Raw genomic sequence first — 19,578 nt, forward strand, 5'->3', positions numbered from 1 at the left:
CCAAGCTCACGGTGGGGACCAGGAGGGACCTGACATGACTTTACCCCCCGCCAAGACCGAAGAAGTAGTCCCCGGAGAGCTCCAGGATAAAGAAAGCTCTCCAGGGATGGAACCCGACCTACTACAAGAAGGGACGCGCACCCCGGAGATGGATCTCCTCGATACGCCACAGGAGAACGGATCTCCAACGAGTACTACCAGGAGCAGATCACCTCAACCGGCGTCTTCCCCCAGCGAGGGGGACAAGATGCTGGCTCAGGCCTTTATCGCCAGCCTGGCAGCCTCAACCGAGCGCGATCGACTCCAAGCACAGACGCTTAGCGAGCGCGAACATTCTACCATGGAAAGAGAACGCCTTCAAGCGCAGCAACGGAGTGACGAAGACCGCATACGCCTAGAGATTAGACGCCTCCAGACGGAAGAGAATATGGTAAGAGACCGCGCCGAAGCCCAGCGCGCCGCCGCCGGTGCCCAACGCAAAGCAGAGCGCGACCTCGCTCTCACCAAGCGCGAAGCCGAGCGCGACCGATTACAAGCGCGGATGATGGAGCAGCTGATTGCCAGGGTAACCCCCCCTCCCTCCGCACGGGGCTCCAGGGCATCGTCAAGACAAGGGTCAAGGGCACCCTCCCCTACCCGATCAAGCGACCCTGAGCCCGGCGACCAGAGAGAGCCTATACCCCTCTCCGAACCCCTTCCCCGACCGGTCCAAGCGAGACCCAGCCACAGGGAAGAACCGGCCTATACCGCGGAGAGGCTAAATAGACGACTACAGGATCTAGATGACCTGCCAGGGGAAGAAGAAGAGGGAGAGGAGGAGAGTCAAGCCCAACAGCATCACCGTACTCCACAGGACCAGGAGGTCCAGTACAGCCCAGACTTTACCCCCGCGGCTCTGCGCTACAGACCCCCGACTCAATTCACGGGTGAGCTTGACGCACGACCAGCCCCGAGGAACAGCACCTGGGTACACGGCAGGTACCAGCCCACCACGATACGTAAGAGGAGACTCGCCTAGGAGGCCTCTCCTCCAACGCTCACCGATGTGCCAGCCATCCATGGCATCGTACCTTGGCACACCGACGTTCCCGGACTTCACACACGAGAACAGAGCACAGTACACGGAGCTACGAATGTGCTTAGAGACAATGATGTCCGATGTAACTGATGAACCGTACAAGTATGCTATCCTACTCAAGCACCTCAAGGTGCCCCGAGCGCACAATATAGCGCTGGCATATTCCACCTCTACTACCCCATACACCGCGGCTCTAGCAGCACTCGACCAACGATATGGACGCATATGGGACTACGTAATACAAGAGATAAGGAATATTGACCGTCTACCCCCAGCCACAGACAATCGCTCACTAGATGACCTGTCTATCAAGGTGCAATCCCTGGTAGGGATGCTGGGGGCGCAAAAGGAAAAGGGTATGTACGAACTACACGCAAACTCTAATGTCGAGAGGATTTTAGAGAAGCTTCCGCCCGCCCGACAAGAGCGCTTCAGGCGGCAAAGAGACCACCGTGATCCTAACGGTCCCGAGCCATCCCTCCTAGACCTAGCCGACTTCCTGGCGAGAGAAGTCAGCAGCCTACGGTTGGATACGTTCGTGCGGAGCACACCAAGCTCCAGAGAGGGACCTAGGAGAGCAAACGATGGCCGCAGACTGGTGACCGTCATGCACCAAGCAGAATCAGTACCGAGCAACAAGAACCACAGTACCCCCTCGATGAAAGAGAAGTGGAAGATGGTGTGCCCGTACTGCGAAAAGGAACACTGGCTGTCACACTGTGACACGTTCAAGAAGATGACCACCGACGAGGTGAGTCAATGGATAAAGTCCAACCGACGCTGTTACCGATGTGCGCGCAGTCACATGGCAGCCGAGTGCCGCTTAAAGAAGAGGTGTAGTCGGTGTGACGGAGCCCACTTGGACGTCCTACATGACAGTAACAGAAGAAAGCCTGCACCCTCAAGCAGCACAAAGGCAAGTGTTATGTACATTGACCCCGCCAGCAGCGGGGGCGCCCGGGTGCTCTTGAAAGTGGTCCGCGTAACACTGAGTTACCAAGACAAGGTCATGGACACCTACGCCGTCCTTGACGACGGGTCAGAGAAGACCCTTCTCCTCGCGTCCGCTGCGGCCCAGCTGGGGCTGCGGGGGAGTGAAGAAACGATGACGATTCGGACAATAAGAAGAGACCTAAAGACGATAAAGGGCGAGAATGTCTCCTTCACTATCGCAGCAAGCGGGCAGCCAGAGAGACGGTATAGGATCACTAACGCTTTCACCAGCCAAGACATAGGCCTGTCGCAGTACACCTACCCCATCGCCAAGCTGATGGATAAATATGTGCACCTGCGTCAACTACCTATACCGCTCATAGACGGTGCCACCCCGACCCTGCTGATAGGATCCGACCATGCACACCTCATCGTCCCGATGGACCGGGTCCACACTGGGCCCAGAGGCTGTCCTGCAGCAGTCGAGACCCGCCTAGGATGGACACTACAAGGCCCCCTCGCTAGGTCTCCTAACCGAACAGCAGCCACTAGCTGCCTCCACTCCAGAGTGACAGAAGAAGACACCACCCTCCTACAGCATGTCGAGAGGCTATGGACACTAGAGACAATGCCCTTTAAGAACGAAAAGAAAGACATTCGTTCCAAGGAAGACATTTATGCTATAGCCCTCCTCGAGCGGGGGACAAAGAGAGTCAAAGTCAACGGAGTGATGAGATACGCAACTCCACTCCTGAGGCGAGAGGGTATGCCTACCTTCCACGCCCCAAAAGAAGCGACGGAGCGGTATCTATTGAACACAGAGCGGCGCCTAGCCAGAGACCCCGCTCAAGCGACTGTGTACCGCGCTGAGATTGACAAGCTAATCACAGCGGGACACATAAAGAAAATTGACATTAAAGAGTCCGATCAGACGACCGAATCATGGTACGTGCCGCACCACAAAGTCCACCACAACGGCAAGGATCGTATTGTGTTCAACTGCAGCTACCAGATCGGATCACAAAATCTGAATAAAGAGCTCTTGCCCGGCCCAACACTCGGCCCCTCTCTACTAGGCGTGTTACTACGTTTCCGCCAAGACAAGGTGGCCATCAGCGGCGACATCAAAGGGATGTTCCTGCAGGTGCGACTAGTGGAGGAGGACAAGCCCCTGCTGCGGTTCTTATGGAAAGAGAGGATCGGGGACGAGCAACCATCCATCTATCAATGGGAAGTCCTCCCTTTCGGAACCACATGCAGCCCATGCTGTGCTACGTTTGCACTGCAAAAACACGTCGCAGAGGACCCAGCAGCTGATGAAGAGGTCCGACAAAGTGTAGGAAATAGTTTCTACGTGGACAACTGTCTGCAAAGCGTCTCGACGCCAGAAGAAGCCGAGGCCCTCCTACTCAAGCTCCGCGCCTCCCTGATCAAAGGCGGCTTTGATCTCCGGCAGTGGGCCAGCAGCGACCCTCAAGTATTGCGCAGCCTCTCCCCAGAGGACAAGGCAGCAAGCAGCGAGACCTGGATGGCGACCATCCCAGGAGAAGCCCAAGAAATGACATTAGGACTAGTCTGGCGCTTCAAAACAGACTCGCTCCATTATAAACACACACCCCTGACCAAGGAGCAGGGAAGGTCGACTGCACTACCGACCACAAGACGGAGTGTATACAGAACACTCGCCAGACAATATGACCCGTTGGGATGTATTCTACCTTACACCACCAGGGCAAAGATGATTGTAAGAGCGTTATGGGACAAGGACCAGGGCTGGGACGACCCCATACCCGAACACCTTGCCTCCACATGGAGAGAGTGGGAGACAGAACTCGGCTCACTCCCAGGTGTCAACATGCGCCGCAGCTACTTCCCACCCACAGTGAGGCCGGAGACGTGCCAGATGGACCTGCACGTCTTCAGCGACGCCTCCGAAGTAGCCTACGGTTCGGTGGCCTACTTGCGTGCCCGAGAGGAGGGAGGAGAAATACATACTGCCTTCATCCTGGCTCGCTCAAGAATAGCCCCCCGCAAGCAACAATCTATCCCGCGTCTAGAGCTCTGCGCAGCCCTAGCAGGAGCGCAACTCGCCACGTTAATCCAACGTGAACTCACCATTCCGGTGCAAAGAACAATCTTGTGGTCAGACTCCACGACCGTACTCACATGGATCCAGTCTGATTCGTGCAGATACAAGGTCTTCGTGGGAGTCAGAATCACAGAGATCCAAGATTTAACAGAAGCAGCAAGCTGGAGGTATGTGGACACAAAACACAACCCAGCTGACGTCATCACCCGGGGAATGTCCCTGGATGACCTCACCCGTCATAATCTATATAGTGACGGGCCCGAGTTCCTCAAGCTCCCGGAAGAAGAGTGGCCTACACCCACCCCACGGGAGGCGAGTGAAGAGGAGGCAGAGAACAAGAAATCTATGTTCTGTGGGTTAACACACACACTCGTCCCCACAGACCCCAACATAGACGACTGCCTCACCCTTGAGAGTGCGCAGCTAAAGACATTCCTGTGGCACCACCCAGAGGTTCAGCCCACTACTGACATTACTGCAGCTAACTACGAAGAAGCAGAACTCCTTCTGCTACAGCGAGCCCAGAGAGACTCGTTCCCCGACGAGCTAGACTGTCTACAGGGATCAAAGCCAGTCCCGTCAGACAGCAGATTGCTCCACTTGGCCCCTGAGAGCGACGCCCATAATCTCATCAGAGTGGGTGGTCGTCTGAGGAGAGCCCCAGACTTACCGGATGACGTCAAGTACCCGATAGTCTTAAACAGCCGACACAAGGTCACAGAGCTTATCATAAAGAAATACGACGAGGACGTGCACCACGCCGGGGCAGAGAGAGTCTTCGCGGAGATCAGACGTCGTTATTGGATACTGCAAGGAAGAGAAGCAGTACGACGTTTCCAGCGGACTTGTATAGACTGTCGTAAATGGCGAGCACAGCCCAGTATACCCCGGATGGCTGACCTACCCCCCTGTCGCCTCCGACTCGGCGACAAGCCCTTTCACTCCACCGGTATGGACTGTTTCGGCCCGCTGTATGTAAAGAAAGGAAGAGGGACTGAGAAGCGGTGGGGTATTGTATTCAAATGCATGACCACCCGAGCGATACACATAGAACTCCTTCCAACCATGAGCACAGACTCATTCCTTATGGCCTTCCGGAGATTCACATCGCGGAAAGGGAAACCGTCTATATTATTGTCTGATCACGGGACAAACTTCAAAGGCGGAGAAAGAGAGCTGAGAGAGAGCTTCCAAGCTATGGGCCCAGAACTTAAGACCCACCTCGCTCCATACCAGATTGATTTCCAGTTTAATCCCCCGAATGCACCTCACTTCGGTGGAACTTGGGAACGAGAAGTACGTTCAATAAAGACAGCCCTGTACGCCGTGCTTGGGGCCCAGACCGTGGCGAAGGAAGTCCTAACGACAGTCCTCACGGAGATCGAGGGAGTATTGAACTCAAAGCCCCTCGGTTACGTCTCAAGTGATGTAGCAGATGTCGACCCAGTCAACCCCAACACTCTCTTGATGGTGCGGCTGGACCCCGCGCTACCACAGACAGTGTACAGGCCTGAAGAAGCGAACGGCAGAAGAATGTGGAGGTACAGTCAAGTATTGGCTGACAAGTTTTGGAACAGCTTCCTACTCCACTATCTGCCGTCTCTACAGACCCGCCAGAAATGGGTGAAAGAAAGAGACAATTTGACAGAAGGAACAGTCGTCATGATTATCGACCAGTCACTACCCCGAGCTATGTGGCCGGCCGGCCGCGTAAGCAAAGTGATCACTGGTGCCAAGGGCGGACATACACCCGGCCCGTGGCAAGGCTAATAGAGTTGCCAAGGCTCCCCGACACTATTGATGACGACCATGACCCCCTGACTTTGTGAACTGCCCTACCCTCACAACAGACATTTAGTAGTGGACAGTGCGGTTAATCTGTCTCTGCTTATCTAATTAGGTGGGACTAATTAGGAGGCGGCTGTTACGAAGGATCAGATTAAACCGAATATATATATTTATTGATTGATATATATTGCATAATATTTGTATATCGTTTGATATCCCTTGTGTATTCCTTGTACATATACACGGAATATCCCTTTAACCTAGTACAGACCATAATATTTCGTTCTCCTATTGGACAGCGGTCCCTTGGGCGCCATTGCCATACCTCCAAGGTCTGGTTCAAAGTCACCGCCAAAGACTTGCCTGGACATGAACGGTTCTGCGCAAGGATATGAGACAGGAATAAAGCTGGTACTAGTTTGTTCACCTAACGTATAAATACGGCGCAGGTGAATACAGAAGCACTTAGTCTTAAGTGAGTTACCCAATAAGTTGAAGCCTCACCCACGATACAACGTGTGGTGAAGTATGGCCTGTTTGGCCCCAAGTAGAGCATTGAGACCGCGTGCGAATTAATAACTGAAGTATCAGAGTTTAACGCTGTACCGTCGAGTTCGACCTATTCTATTAAGTCAGTAATAGTCTATTTATGTATAGTGTGTCGTGCGGCGACCGTTCTACAGTGACCAGCATCACCAACGTTTCCTCGTACCAGCTAGTGTGCTTATCCAGGCTGGGCTGCTTACCCTGGCGCTTTCACCCGAGGAGCCCTAGACGAGGACCGTGTGGATCATGTACACTGGATAACCTACCCGACGAATGCATAGCCCTTTTCGGCTGGATTATATTTGCTTTTGGTCCTGTAATTGATGGAGCGGAGAATCGCCTACACCCACAGTTGTGTGGGATTTACCCTGTGAGGAGCCACGTCGAGCCCGCCTCTCAGAAGCCTGAGGCCGGCTAGTTTTCTTCCATGCGGAGCTGCATGCTACGGAGAACAACTGTATTCGTCTGCGGATCAAGAGATTATTGCACCGTCTCCTGTACTTGGAGTCTCTTTATCATCGTTGACCCAGACTCTACTACCGACAAATCCTCTCCCCTTGCTGGCTTACAACCGGAGGGACCCTACCAGTATCTCCCGCTATCCTACCAGAGTACCATGAACAATAATCGCTAAACGAACAATAATCACTATGCAACAACCATCAAATGCACACAGCACACACACCCACACGCACACACTCACTCAAACAAACAACACACTGCAGCACCCACTCTCCACACTTTAGATCACACAAACACACTTACACTTTATATTTATTGATAAAGGATTTGCACTACAACTCGTACACCTACTGTGAATTGTACCTAAATTGCACCTCGTCTCATTTCTCCATTTCTGCCTTGCACTATATAGTATTGTATATTAGTACACTGCACAGTATTGTATATTGTATGGTAACTACGTCTATTCTGCATCGAACATTGTACATATGTCTAAACTGAACACTGACCTCATTTTTACTTCTAATTTTACTATGTTATTTTATTTCATACTTATCTTGTCTTGCACAGTCTCTGGAGCGCAACAGTAAGAAGCATTTTGTATACAAGTATTCTGTACTTCTGTATGACAACTATTAAAGAAACTTGAAACTTGAAGATTCAGGTTGTATTATTATCTCCTGCGTAATATGAGAATGGACATACGTTATTGATTTGCCTACGCACATTCCTTTGCCTTATAAGCGCATCCAAAGTAAAGTATATTATGTACTATCATTACTGCTAATAAATACTTAAACCCAGTTTTGTGTGGAACCGAGTCATTGTGGGAAGTGTTCATCATAAGATACCTGTGTACTGTATGGCCAGTAGTAATGTACATAAGACAGTAGTGGTTTAATGATACCATACTTATTAATACAGTCAGGGAATTGTACCCCTCAGTTACACCAATACATATGCATATAAGTGCCAGTGGCCTTTTGAGAGCACAAAGTGCACCGAGAGTCGGCTATCAGTCCCATAGCAAATAACTTCCTAGGTGTAAGATAGGTCCTATGAATATAATTAAAATTAATCTGTTGGTGATTGGGGTTGCGGGAAGACAATGCCACATTTGCCCAAACATCATCCCAATCAAACTCGGGGTCCAACTCCGGGATATCCACATGCCAGATTGTATCCAATGATACATTTTTATACGTGGATTGAATTAATAGCGTATAAAAGTCTGAGACAAACCCTCTGGAGGTCGTCCTGTCCACTATGAGCCTGAGAAAGGGGTGTGGTTGCAGAGCTTGAGCCCACGGCACGCCATGCGCCCTCAGCGCTGACCTTAGTTGAAGGTAAAGAAAGAAGGACTCGCCGGGAAGATCATAAAATTCTCTTAAGTCCTGAAACGCACGGAGGCCGTTCTTATCATAAATATGTATGAACTCCCCTCCTTTGCCATTGAGGAATATTAATCGGCTTGTGCCCAATAAGTAATTGCTGGTTATTAAAAATTGGAGAGTCCAGGTGCCATGGGCATTTAACCCCACACGACTTCTGTACATTACGCCACGTCTGGATCACGTGAGTTATGATCGGTCCATACCTCAGTCGGCATTTTGAAATAGGGACAGTGGAGTACACCACATCCTGCAATCTTAGCGGTGAGACCGCCGCCGCTTCTAAGGAGCGCCAAGATACAGCATCTACAGGGTCTAGCCAGCACATCAGAGGTCTCAGTGAAAAGGACCAGAAATAAAGCTTAAAATCAGGGATTGCGAGGCCCCCATCTTGTTTCCTACATTGAGTAGTAGCTCTTTTGATTCTCGGGCGTTTGTTATTCCAGATAAACTTAGATACCATCGATTGTACCTTGCGCCAGTGGTCTATTGGAGGGTGCAGGGGGAGCATTGAGCTAACAAAATTTATCCTAGGCAGGACGTTCATTTTGATTATGGAAGCCCGGGCTTGTAAAGAGTTAGGAAGGGACTTCACGACTTCACGACTTATCATAAGTACCCGTGAAGTTGTACTTAGTAGTTTGATTCAGCGTGGGGAATATCTCTATGCCCAAGTATTTAAAATGTTCTACTATGGGGATATCAGCTGGTAGTCGTACCGTCTTGGCCAGCTCATTAAGAGGTAGGCAGGCTGATTTGTTCCAGTTAATCTTAAAGCCTGACATTTTACCAAAGTCGTCGATTATTCCCAATAATTTTGCGGCCGACCGGGAGGGGTCGTCCATGAAAATCAGCAGGTCATCCGCATAGAGAGCAATTTTGTGTGGAGTATTATTGACCATTATGGGGACGATGTCCTCCGATTGCCTAATAAATTGGGCCAATGGTTCGAGGGAAAGCGCGAACAGTCCTGGGCTCAGAGGACAACCCTGTCTAGAAGATCTGGAGACTAGAAAAAGTGTGGAACAGTTTTTGCCTGTCAGTATCATCGCAGACGGTGAGGCATACAGGACTTTAATCATATGAATAAAACTCTTTCCAAGACCCATAATCTCAAGTACCTTCCACAGGTATGACCACTCAAGTCTGTCAAACGCCTTCATGGCATCCAAAGACAGAACTGTGGACGGAGCTGTATTGTCTTTACTGTTATCGATTACATGCAACAGCCTCCTAAGATTATCTGCAGCCAGGCGCCCCGGGATAAAACCAGTTTGATCGCAGTGTACCAATACAGTCATAAATCTCTGCAGGCGACGGGCCAGCACCTTGGCAAACACTTTTAAATCGGCCCGAGAAGACTCAAGGGTCTATAGCTACCACAATCATTGGGATCTTTGTCCTTCTTGAGAAGTAAAGAAATCAACGCCATATTGACATCTCTTGAGAACTCCCCTTGTTCGATAGCGTAATTGATCATATCGAGCATCAATGGACCCAGTTGGTCCCAGAAAGCTAAATACACCTCGGGTGGAATACCATCCCAGCCTGGTGCCTTACCCCTCTGCATTTCAGCAATCGTCTCCCTCAATTCCATAAGAGTGATCGGTTTCCCCAGTTCCTTGGCCTCTTCCTCAGAAATGTGGGGTATCTCAAGCCCGCCAATGAACGATTCAAATTTAGAGTCATCGAGATTAACCTCTGAGCTATATAACTGTGAGTAAAACTCTTTTAAAAGTGTCATTGATCTTTTTTGAATCAGTAGTGACTGCATTTTGGCTCGTCATGATCAAGGGGATATCCGAGAAATGATCATTCGAGCGTTTTTTCATTGCCAATAGATGGCTAGGCCTGGAGCCGTGAAAGTAGTAATTTTGTCTTGTCCTATGTATCAAGAACTCAGACTGTTGTTTAAGTATGGAGTTTATTTCTTTCTTGACTATCTTACGTTGTGTGTTTAGTCGTTCACTATAGTTAGTTTGCAAGGATGCGTATAGGTCCGCCTATAATGTTTCCAGTCCTTCTAGCTTTTTTGACCGGGATTTTCGCAAATTGGAGGCGAAAAGTGTGACATGACCCCTGATAAATCCTTTCAATGCGTTCCACAGGACCCTAGGGTCTTCGACTGTGCCAACGTTGATCTGCAAGAATTCAGCTAGTTTACTCCTGAACTCAGAACAGAAATCATCGTTCTTTAGCAAGGTTGAATTAAAACGCCATCTGGGAGCTCTCGCGGAGAGCCTGCCAAAGGTTGCTGTAAGGAAAATCCCTGTGTGGTCTGAGAGAGCCAGGGGAACCAATGAGACATCGAAACTATCAAACATATTAGGGGACGCGAATGCATAGTCTATTCGAGAGAAGGTTTTGTGTCTGGCTGACAGGTGAGAGTAATCCTTGAGGGTGGGATTGGATAAGCGCCATAGGTCTGCGAGCCCCGTGTCCTGGGCCCACATCCTGAGGGCCTTAGAGGACCGTTTTTGGTCGCTCGTTTCAGAGGACCCGGACCTATCCATCTCCGCATCCCAGCACGCATTAAAATCGCCACCCACAATGAGAGCGTATCCAGTAAGTTCCAACATATTCTTCGTGATTGTATTATAGAACGCTGAATCAAATGTGTTAGGGGCATACAATGCTATTATTGCCATCTTCCTATAAGAGAACTCAACTTTTGCTATAGTAATCCTTCCCTCCGTGTCCGACCACACGTCCAGGACTTTGATATCAAGGTTACGTCTTGTAACTATGACGACTCCTTTCGTCTTATCATCGGCTGAGGATGAGGAGATAACGTGATATTGTCGATTTGCCAGCCTTGACACATCACCTACCAATAAATGCATCTCACTAAGGAGAGCAATGTCAATATTTCTTCTCTTCAATAACCAAAGGACACTGGCACGCTTGTGAGGGGCGTTAAGACCCCCTGCATTCCAAATTAAAATATTCAATTTAGCCATGGTCGAATTTGTCTAAATGCGTAGAGAACATACCAGTGTAGCCAGGCTGAGGCTCGAGGCGCTGATCCAGGCGGGCCCAGACGGTCAATCTCAGGAGTTCAGAGGAGGAACAATCACACACATATAAGACAACAGTACATAAAACACAGAACAATACCACCCCAGTTACAACCCCCCCTCCTTCTACTCTAAACCCTAACCCACCCGTCCTATTATTAACCCTCCTATACCCACTCTCCAATCCCCTCCCTATGCCCCATCCACTAAGGATGGTCATCTTCCTCTCGTTACCCACTGGAGTCATGGATCCAATAAGACGTTCTCCACTCCGACCCCCCTCTAGATAAACCCCTAATTAAACCCCCACTAGTCCAATAAACACAAATTAAAATTAAAATTAAATTCAATAAAGATATCGGTCGAAAACCACCGTGAGCCTTGGCCCTAACATGAGGCAACTATAATGGAAGAAATAGCCATTATTATATAATAACTCAACATCAACCCTGTAACCATCCACTTCCGAGTCTGTGTATCAATGTCGCAACGTTATAGCATAAATGGATAAAGGAAAATTCAAAACAAAATTAAAGCATATCAGCAGTTAGTCTAAGGTAGGATCGGATCACAGTTAAATTGCGCATACAGATGCCATTAAAACAGCGACAATAAGAAGAAAAGGAAAAAGAGGGTTATGGCTAAAGTGCAAGCAAAGCTAAACCTGACCCAACCTGTTATCACATATTTTATATGTATATTCGGTCGAGAGCCAACGTGAGCCTTGGCCCTAACATGACAACTATAATGGAAAAAATAGCCATTATTATATAATTACTCAACATCAACCCTGTAACCATCTACCTCCGAGTCTGCATATTAATGTCGCAGCGTTATAGCATAAATGGATAAAGGAAAATTCAAAACAAAATTAAAGCATATCAGCAGTTAGTCTAAGGTAGGATCGGATCACAGTTAAATTGCGCATACAGATGCCATTAAAACAGCGACAATAAGAAGAAAAGGAAAAGAGGGTTATGGCCAGAGTGCAAGCAAAGCTATACCCGACCCAACCTGTCATCATATATTGTATATGTATATTCAATCGACCTTCTACTACTGGAGCCCAAAGCTCAAAGCATCCTGGATATAAAAATAAAAGCATACAAGAAGTTAGTTAAGGACCCGATCACCATTAAATTGTGCAAACCTATGTCACTTGAACAGCAACAACAACCAAAATACATAAACATTATCGGGTCTCGAATGTATCGACGCGGGCGGATAGACACAGCCCGTTAGCCAGCCCGAGGCCAGCGCGTAAGCTAGTGGTGAATCCGGCTAGCACGCTAGAGTCTGTTATGTACAATGTTCAGATAGCTCGTTAGCCTCCAAAGAGCTCGGATGGGCAGCGGATAGTTAGCCTGTCTGGGCCTGACATCAAGCATTTGTGAATAGACCGCAAATAAATATATCAATGTATTTAGGTCCACAACGCCAAGCCACTCACCCGACAGCGTTATCAAGCCACCGTCTCGGCCAACCCCCCTAGGTACTCCTCCGCTTTGGCCAACGACCAAAATGAGCGACGGTCATCACCTTTACATAGCACAGACAATCTTGCGGGGGCGAATAGCGTAGGCCTCAAGCCCAGTTTCCATAGCCTGGCCATGACCACTTTGTATTCGCCCCTCTGTGCCTGAACCTCCGGTGTGAAGTCTTCGAAAAAGGCCACTTTGTGATTGTCGAGACCCAGATCTCCCCTTCTGGCCCGGGCCGACCGCATGATGAGTTCTCTCTGTTGTAGCCTGTTTAGCTTGACAATGATGGGCCTCGGCTCCTTGCCCACACCAGGACTGGTCTTGCCCGCTCTGTAGGCCGACTCACACACGGGCGGAACGGGAAGGACATCCTTCCCCAGTATCCTCTGCAGCAGCTCCGGCATGTTCTCCGAGAGACGTCCTCCCTCACTGCCCTCCGGTACACCAACAATCCTGATGTTGTATCGTCTCTCCCTGGACTGCATTTCCACAATTACCGACTGTAGTTTAGCGACGTCAGCCTGCGTAGCCAGCAGGGAGCTCTCTAGACCCGCCACCCTCTCGCCTTGTTGAGAGGCCTCAGCCGTTAGCGAGGCTACTTCGTTAGCGTTAGCTGTGGTGGCAGCGTGCAGTGACTCCATCTTTTCTCTTAACGGGCCCACTGCCAGCCCGATCTCCTCCGACATTGCCAGATGAAAGGTATCAAAAAGTTCCGCCTGCGCTTTCATTTGTGCATCAGCGAAGCGTACCTCAAAGTCCGCATGGAGGTTTGGTCACGACCGAGAGAATTTCACTTATCTCAGGCGAAAGCGAGGACGGGCCCGGTGCCATTTTGTCGGCTGAAGCGTTGTTGGCTCTGGTTCCCGGCTTCGACATCACGAAAAGTCGAAAAAAGGTCGATGAAAGTAGTAGATGCTCGACCACTCAACAAAAAGATCGATAAGAAATAAAAATAAAATAAAGACTAGTGGGGTGACAGTGTTTTCCGCACGATAATAGGGAGCTCCCGTGAAACACGTCTCACCCCATGAACGCCTGGCTCCGCCCCCCCGAAAGAAACAGATTTGATACTGTTTAATCTTTATCAGGGGGAATGGTTTATTTTTCTTAGTGAGTATCCCATAATCTCCCCAACAGAATTGCTGTAAGGGTCAATGATAGTCCTGTTGGTAAAACTGTCTAACATTTTGCTAAAACGCACAACACAAATGGCAGTTGCTTGCGTGTCTTTGTGGTTGTATCTTACACACACTGTCACAAAGTATTAACTGGCAACATAACAGTATGAACACACGCTGTTGTAATGTTGAATAATCACTCGGTTGGTTTAGTAAACACTCTTTATTCAACATCCGGTATGGGTCGACTTGGAACACGACTGCATGCTTGGCCGGCTACTCCCGGGATGCCCCTGTGCCCCGTCCTGTTGTAGGCGGACTCGTATCACACAGGTATCCTGCACAGCGTCATCTAGTCCCTGATGTTACTAGACATAACATTACATCTGTGTCATCTAGTGTCCACCATACCTGTGGTTTGATTATAAGCGTTGCCAACATTCGTGATGACGTGTCTGTAGACCAGGGCAGTCTCAGTGTTATAAGGCCCTGTGGTTCCAGCTCCTGAAGCCAAGAGGGAGGCTGAGAAAGACACCTGTCTGGCTGTGAGACAAAGATAGCATCACATATCACTTGCATTTCATGGGTTATAGGATTGCATGTGCACACACACACACACACACACACACACACACACACACACACACACACACACACACACACACACACACCATTGAAATATCAACACTCTGTAGCAGAAGTTACAAATTAACACATTTTTCCATAAAAATCCCTTACCTTTCATCTGCGTTTCAAGAGCAGCTGAGAAAGAAAATTAAAAAAAATATTATTTTACTTTACAGCTATAATGGATTATAATCCGTTATACACAACATACATAACAGTGTATTAATGAGTAGGTCTCTTATAACACATGAATGTGTCTTCATGCAATAAACTGGAGCCGCACCACCGTGGCAACACTGCCGAGCGAGCGGTCAGAACTACCAGATCTATGCGGACGACTTCTTCACATCTGCTCCACTGGTAGAGAGGCTCCTGGGTCACAGCTCCACTACGTGGGAACAGCAAGACGGGTGACGATAACCACGATGAAGACAAGCCCTGTGCTTTGTGTGTTGTTATCCTTTTAGTATTGCTTCTGTATATGTGCTTCTGTACCATGTGCCAAACTTACTAATAAAACCATTTTCAATCACTCAGGTCCGCCTGCCGAACTGCACCCTCGAAGATGACATATCACTTGCATTTCATGGGTTATAGGATTGCATGTGCACACACACACACACACACACACACACACCATTGAAATATCAACACTCTGTAGCAGACTGTGAAGTTACAAATGAATACACTACTTTTTTTTACATAAAAAAAAGTCAACCAACGAACTCGATTCTTGTACCGGATCTCCTCTCTGGTGAACAAGAATACCCTGAAGACTCTGGCAGGAGCACTCATTCAAGGGTACTACGACTATGCTTGCACCTCATGGTACCAAAGCACCTCAAAGGCACTAAAAACAAAATTACAAACATCTCAAAACTGGTCAGACTACTGCTTGACCTTACTCCTAGAACCCACCTCACCCCTGCCCACTTTGACAACCTAGGATGGCTTAGCCTTAGAGTAGACGACAGAGTACAGCAACTTGCAATGGGCCTGGTCTACAAGATACACTATACGACTAAGTTACCCATGTACATGTCAAAATACTTCCCAAAGGTCAGTGAATATCACGATCACAACACCAGAGGAAGCTCAACAAATCATGTTAAACCCAGATTCGGCTCAAACAAGGGACTAAACACGTTTAGCAATTATGCCACATCAATGTGGAACGCCCTACCCAAAGCTGTAAAGGAATGTGAATCCCTACCCACATTCAAAACCGCTCTTAAAGAGCACCTACGGGAGGCTGCAATTCGAAACTGGCCACCGTAAATGTCCAAACCCCCCACCCCCTCGCCTGTTAATCTGTAAGCCGTATTTCGCCTAAAGGTATATGCCTAAGTAAATGGAAGATTGCTCCACTTCTGCCAGGTCAATTTGCATGTTCTTGGTATCTAGGAGCATCTAGGGACTGGGGGTATGTATTTCCAGTGTCAGAAATATTGTGTCTGTTACTAGGCTTGATTAAATTGTGATGAAACAAAGGAGAATATAAATTATGATTTATGATTTTTGCATCTTTGATCAACAATTGATACGGGTAGGAGAAAATGCTCACTGAGCTCATTCACCACCTTATTGAGATCATGTGTACAAAAAATCTAAGCAAATGAACCGCGGGAAGATGATTAAACAGAAGGATTTGTAGATACAGTAATTAATGATAATCGATTTTAATTATAAATTCATATTTGACCTTGAACTTGACCTTGAACTTATTATGGCCAAATCATACATCTATGGATGGGGAAATGCTTCTCTTTCCAATGGCAGGGTTGAATCTGGATTTAGTCATTTCCTTGCGGTTTTTACGATAATTAGCATTTTCCAATAAATTTGTATTTCCGATAAATCGTATAAAACATCGGTAAAAATGAAAATATCACTTTGACTACTGTTTTTGATAGGGTTATGGTCTTTACTTTTGGCTACAAAAAAAATATATTTAAAAACATTGACGTCTTAACATCCAAGTGCCCACATGTGGACGATTCTTTGCCGACCTCTAGTGGCTCGGGTGTGCATTTCTTTTAATACAATATATAGATAGAATTAAAGCCCTATTTGTTGCCTGTCGATTGCCCTTTCAGGTGACGAAATCCGTTCAGCGGTTCTCGAGTTACATCCCGATATGTGAGGCATGCCATAAAGTATGCAAAGGTACACATTACCACCCCCGACTCCCGGGGCTCTAGCTCCGTCAATCATTTGGCGATCTCTCAAATCTTTGCACAGGGTTGTAGCCAATGAGTGTGGCTTTCCAATGATACCCCATGATATGATAATTGGGGATCTAATACGGTCTCTATTGATCGATTTATGATAAAGAAAAGAAAAGTCCCCTATAGGGGGACCTTAAGGCTTAACAGGCTAATAGACAATCTCCTCCCCACCGCATGTATATATTCTCTCCCAGCCGTATGTATATTTCTCTCCCACCCACCCACCCCCTCCTAATGTACAGTCCCCTCCCCATCATATGTATATACTCTGTCAGGATCTATGGGTAACAGTACTGTATATTTGAATACCGTTTATGTCACAAATGTATCAGTACTAAATACCTGTATGTCCCTATGCCATAAATGTCATGTATGTTGTGTATGTCATAAATGTTAATATGAATTGAAAATGGGGGATCCTGATGTAAACAAGACAAATGTCTTTCTCTGGTCTGCATCCCCTTAACAATTGTGTGTATTGAGCCGTACTGTATTGTACCCATTCTGCAATATGTTAAATAAAGTTTTCATTCATTCATTCAAATCCCTTACCTTCATTCTGTCTCTGCAGTGCCCGCACCTCACTCTCTGTGGCATTTGATCTCACGTTGAGGGTTTCAAGAGCAGCTAAAAAAGAAAATTACCATAAAAGTTTTTCTTTTTCTTTACAGCTATAATGGATTAAAACCTGTTATACACAACATACATAACAGTGTATTAACCATGATTAGGTCTCTTATAACACATTAATGTGTCTTCATGCAATAAACTGGAGCTGCCCCACCGTGGCTGTGATTTATTCTGGTTATTGATACAAGACACTATGAGTTATCATGCATGTTAATAATGCATTATGAGCAATTATGAATATTCATATAACACTGTATCCATATCCTGAAGCCAAGAGGGAGGCTGAGAAAGAACCCTGTTTGCCTGTGAGACAAAGATAGCATCACATATCACTTGCATTTCATGGGTTATAAGGAGTTTTCATTTGGTCAACGAAAATCATGACTAAATCCGCTCGTCAACGAAGCTTTTTCCCGTGACAAAAACAAGACAAGACGTCACGTTAATGGAGATCATGTGACACTAATGTGACGAAATAATTCATGCAATGTCGTTGATTAAAAACGACGACACAAAATATAGTTTGCAAAATAAAATCTTGCTAAATGTTTATTCAACATCAACTTGAATTGTATTTGCTACCTGCTAGCTAACAGGAACTCGTTTGCAGACAGGAACGTAACAAACATAATTGTCCGTGCGGAACCCTTATGCCCAACAAATCGTTCCATGGGTGTGTGTCACCCTAGTTGTGTGGTCTTCTTATTTTCAGTCTTAGGGGCACCACTGTTATGCTGGGGGTGTTGTTTCCCCCCGGGAGATATGGGAGGAAGGACCGAATGTTACGTTGTTGTTGTGAAGCTAGCGTATTAGGTAGGCAGCTGTGTTGTGTATGAGAAGGGAATCATCAACCTGTGAAACCCCATATTGAGCTGGAAATAAAGCACCATACAGAAAAGGAAACTCTCCTCTTTCTTCCCTACATTACTGCATGACGGATCGCTACATTATGTTGATCCACTACAATAGAACACATTAAATAGCTTACGTAAGTCTAACCAGCTAGCACTAACATTAGCTTTTTTTGCTCACGCCAATCTATGAGGCTGTAACTGAGTGGTGAGATTAAAACGAAAAAGACTCAATCAAGACTAAACAAAGACTAAAATGTTCAGACCTGTAGTTGACTAAAACTGACTAAACGGAAAATAAATGAAGGTGACTAAATATGATGAAAACTAAAAAGAGCATTTGACACATGACTAAGACTAAAACTAAATTAGGTGACGAAATGAACACTGGTTATAAGATTGCATGTGCATTCATACACATGCGCCCCACACACACACACACACACACACCATTGAAATATCAACACTCTGTAGCAGAAGTTACAAATTAACACATTTTTACATAAAAATCCCTTACCTTTCATCTGCGTTTCAAGAGCAGCTGAGAAAGAAAATTCAAAAAAGATTATTTTACTTTACAGCTATAATGGATTATAATCTGTTATACACAACATACATAACAGTGTATTAATGAGTAGGTCTCTTATAACACATTAATGTGTCTTCATGCAATAAACTGGAGCTGCCCCACCGTGGCTGTGATTTATTCTGGTTATTGATACAAGACACTATGAGTTATCATGTATGTTAATAATGCATTATGAGCAATTATGAATATTCATATAACACTGTATCCATATCCTGAAGCCGAGAGGGAGGCTGAGAAAGAACCCTGTTTGCCTGTGAGACAAAGATAGCATCACATATCACTTGCATTTCATGGGTTATAAGGAGTGTTCATTTGGTCAACGGAAATCATGACTAAATCCGCTCGTCAACTAAGCTTTTTCCCGTGACGAAAACGAGACAAGACGTCACGTTAATGGAGATCATGTGACACTAATGTGACGAAATAATTCATGCAATGTCGTTGACTAAAAACGACGACACAAAATATAGTTTGCAAAATAAAATCTTCCTAAATGTTTATTCAACATCAACTTGAATTGTATTTGCTACCTGCTAGCTAACAGGAACTCGTTTGCAGACAGGAACGTAACAAAAATAATTGTCCGTGCGGAACCCCTATGCCGAACAAATCATTCCGTGGGTGTGTGTCGCCCTAGGTGTGTGGTCTTCTTATTTTCAGTCTTAGGGGCACCACTGTTATGCTGGGGGTGTTGTTTCCCCCCGGGAGATATGGGAGGAAGGACCGAATGTTACGTTGTTGTTGTGAAGC

General features: G+C 46.9%; 1 protein-coding gene across 4 annotated transcripts in view; it reads right to left on the reverse strand.

Annotated features, from left to right (window-relative positions):
• LOC311244676 (complement C1q-like protein 2) overlaps window positions 1-19,578 on the reverse strand; it is a 41,037-nt gene that overhangs the window by 4,091 nt on the left and 17,368 nt on the right. The window contains exons 4-7 of one of the 4 annotated variants that reach the window (XM_084334309.1): window positions 18,757-18,780; window positions 17,311-17,385; window positions 14,642-14,665; window positions 14,315-14,446 (exon numbers count right to left, since the gene is read on the reverse strand). In XM_084334309.1, coding sequence (XP_084190435.1) covers window positions 14,315-14,446; window positions 14,642-14,665; window positions 17,311-17,385; window positions 18,757-18,780 — 255 coding nt within the window. The remainder of the gene's footprint in view (window positions 1-14,314; window positions 14,447-14,641; window positions 14,666-17,310; window positions 17,386-18,756; window positions 18,781-19,578) is intronic. The other 3 variants (XM_084334310.1, XM_084334311.1, XM_084334312.1) reach the window with 3 other exon arrangements.

Source organism: Notolepis coatsorum (genome assembly GCF_963971535.1).
Source record: "Notolepis coatsorum genome assembly, chromosome: 18".
Lineage (NCBI taxonomy): Eukaryota > Metazoa > Chordata > Actinopteri > Aulopiformes > Paralepididae > Notolepis > Notolepis coatsorum.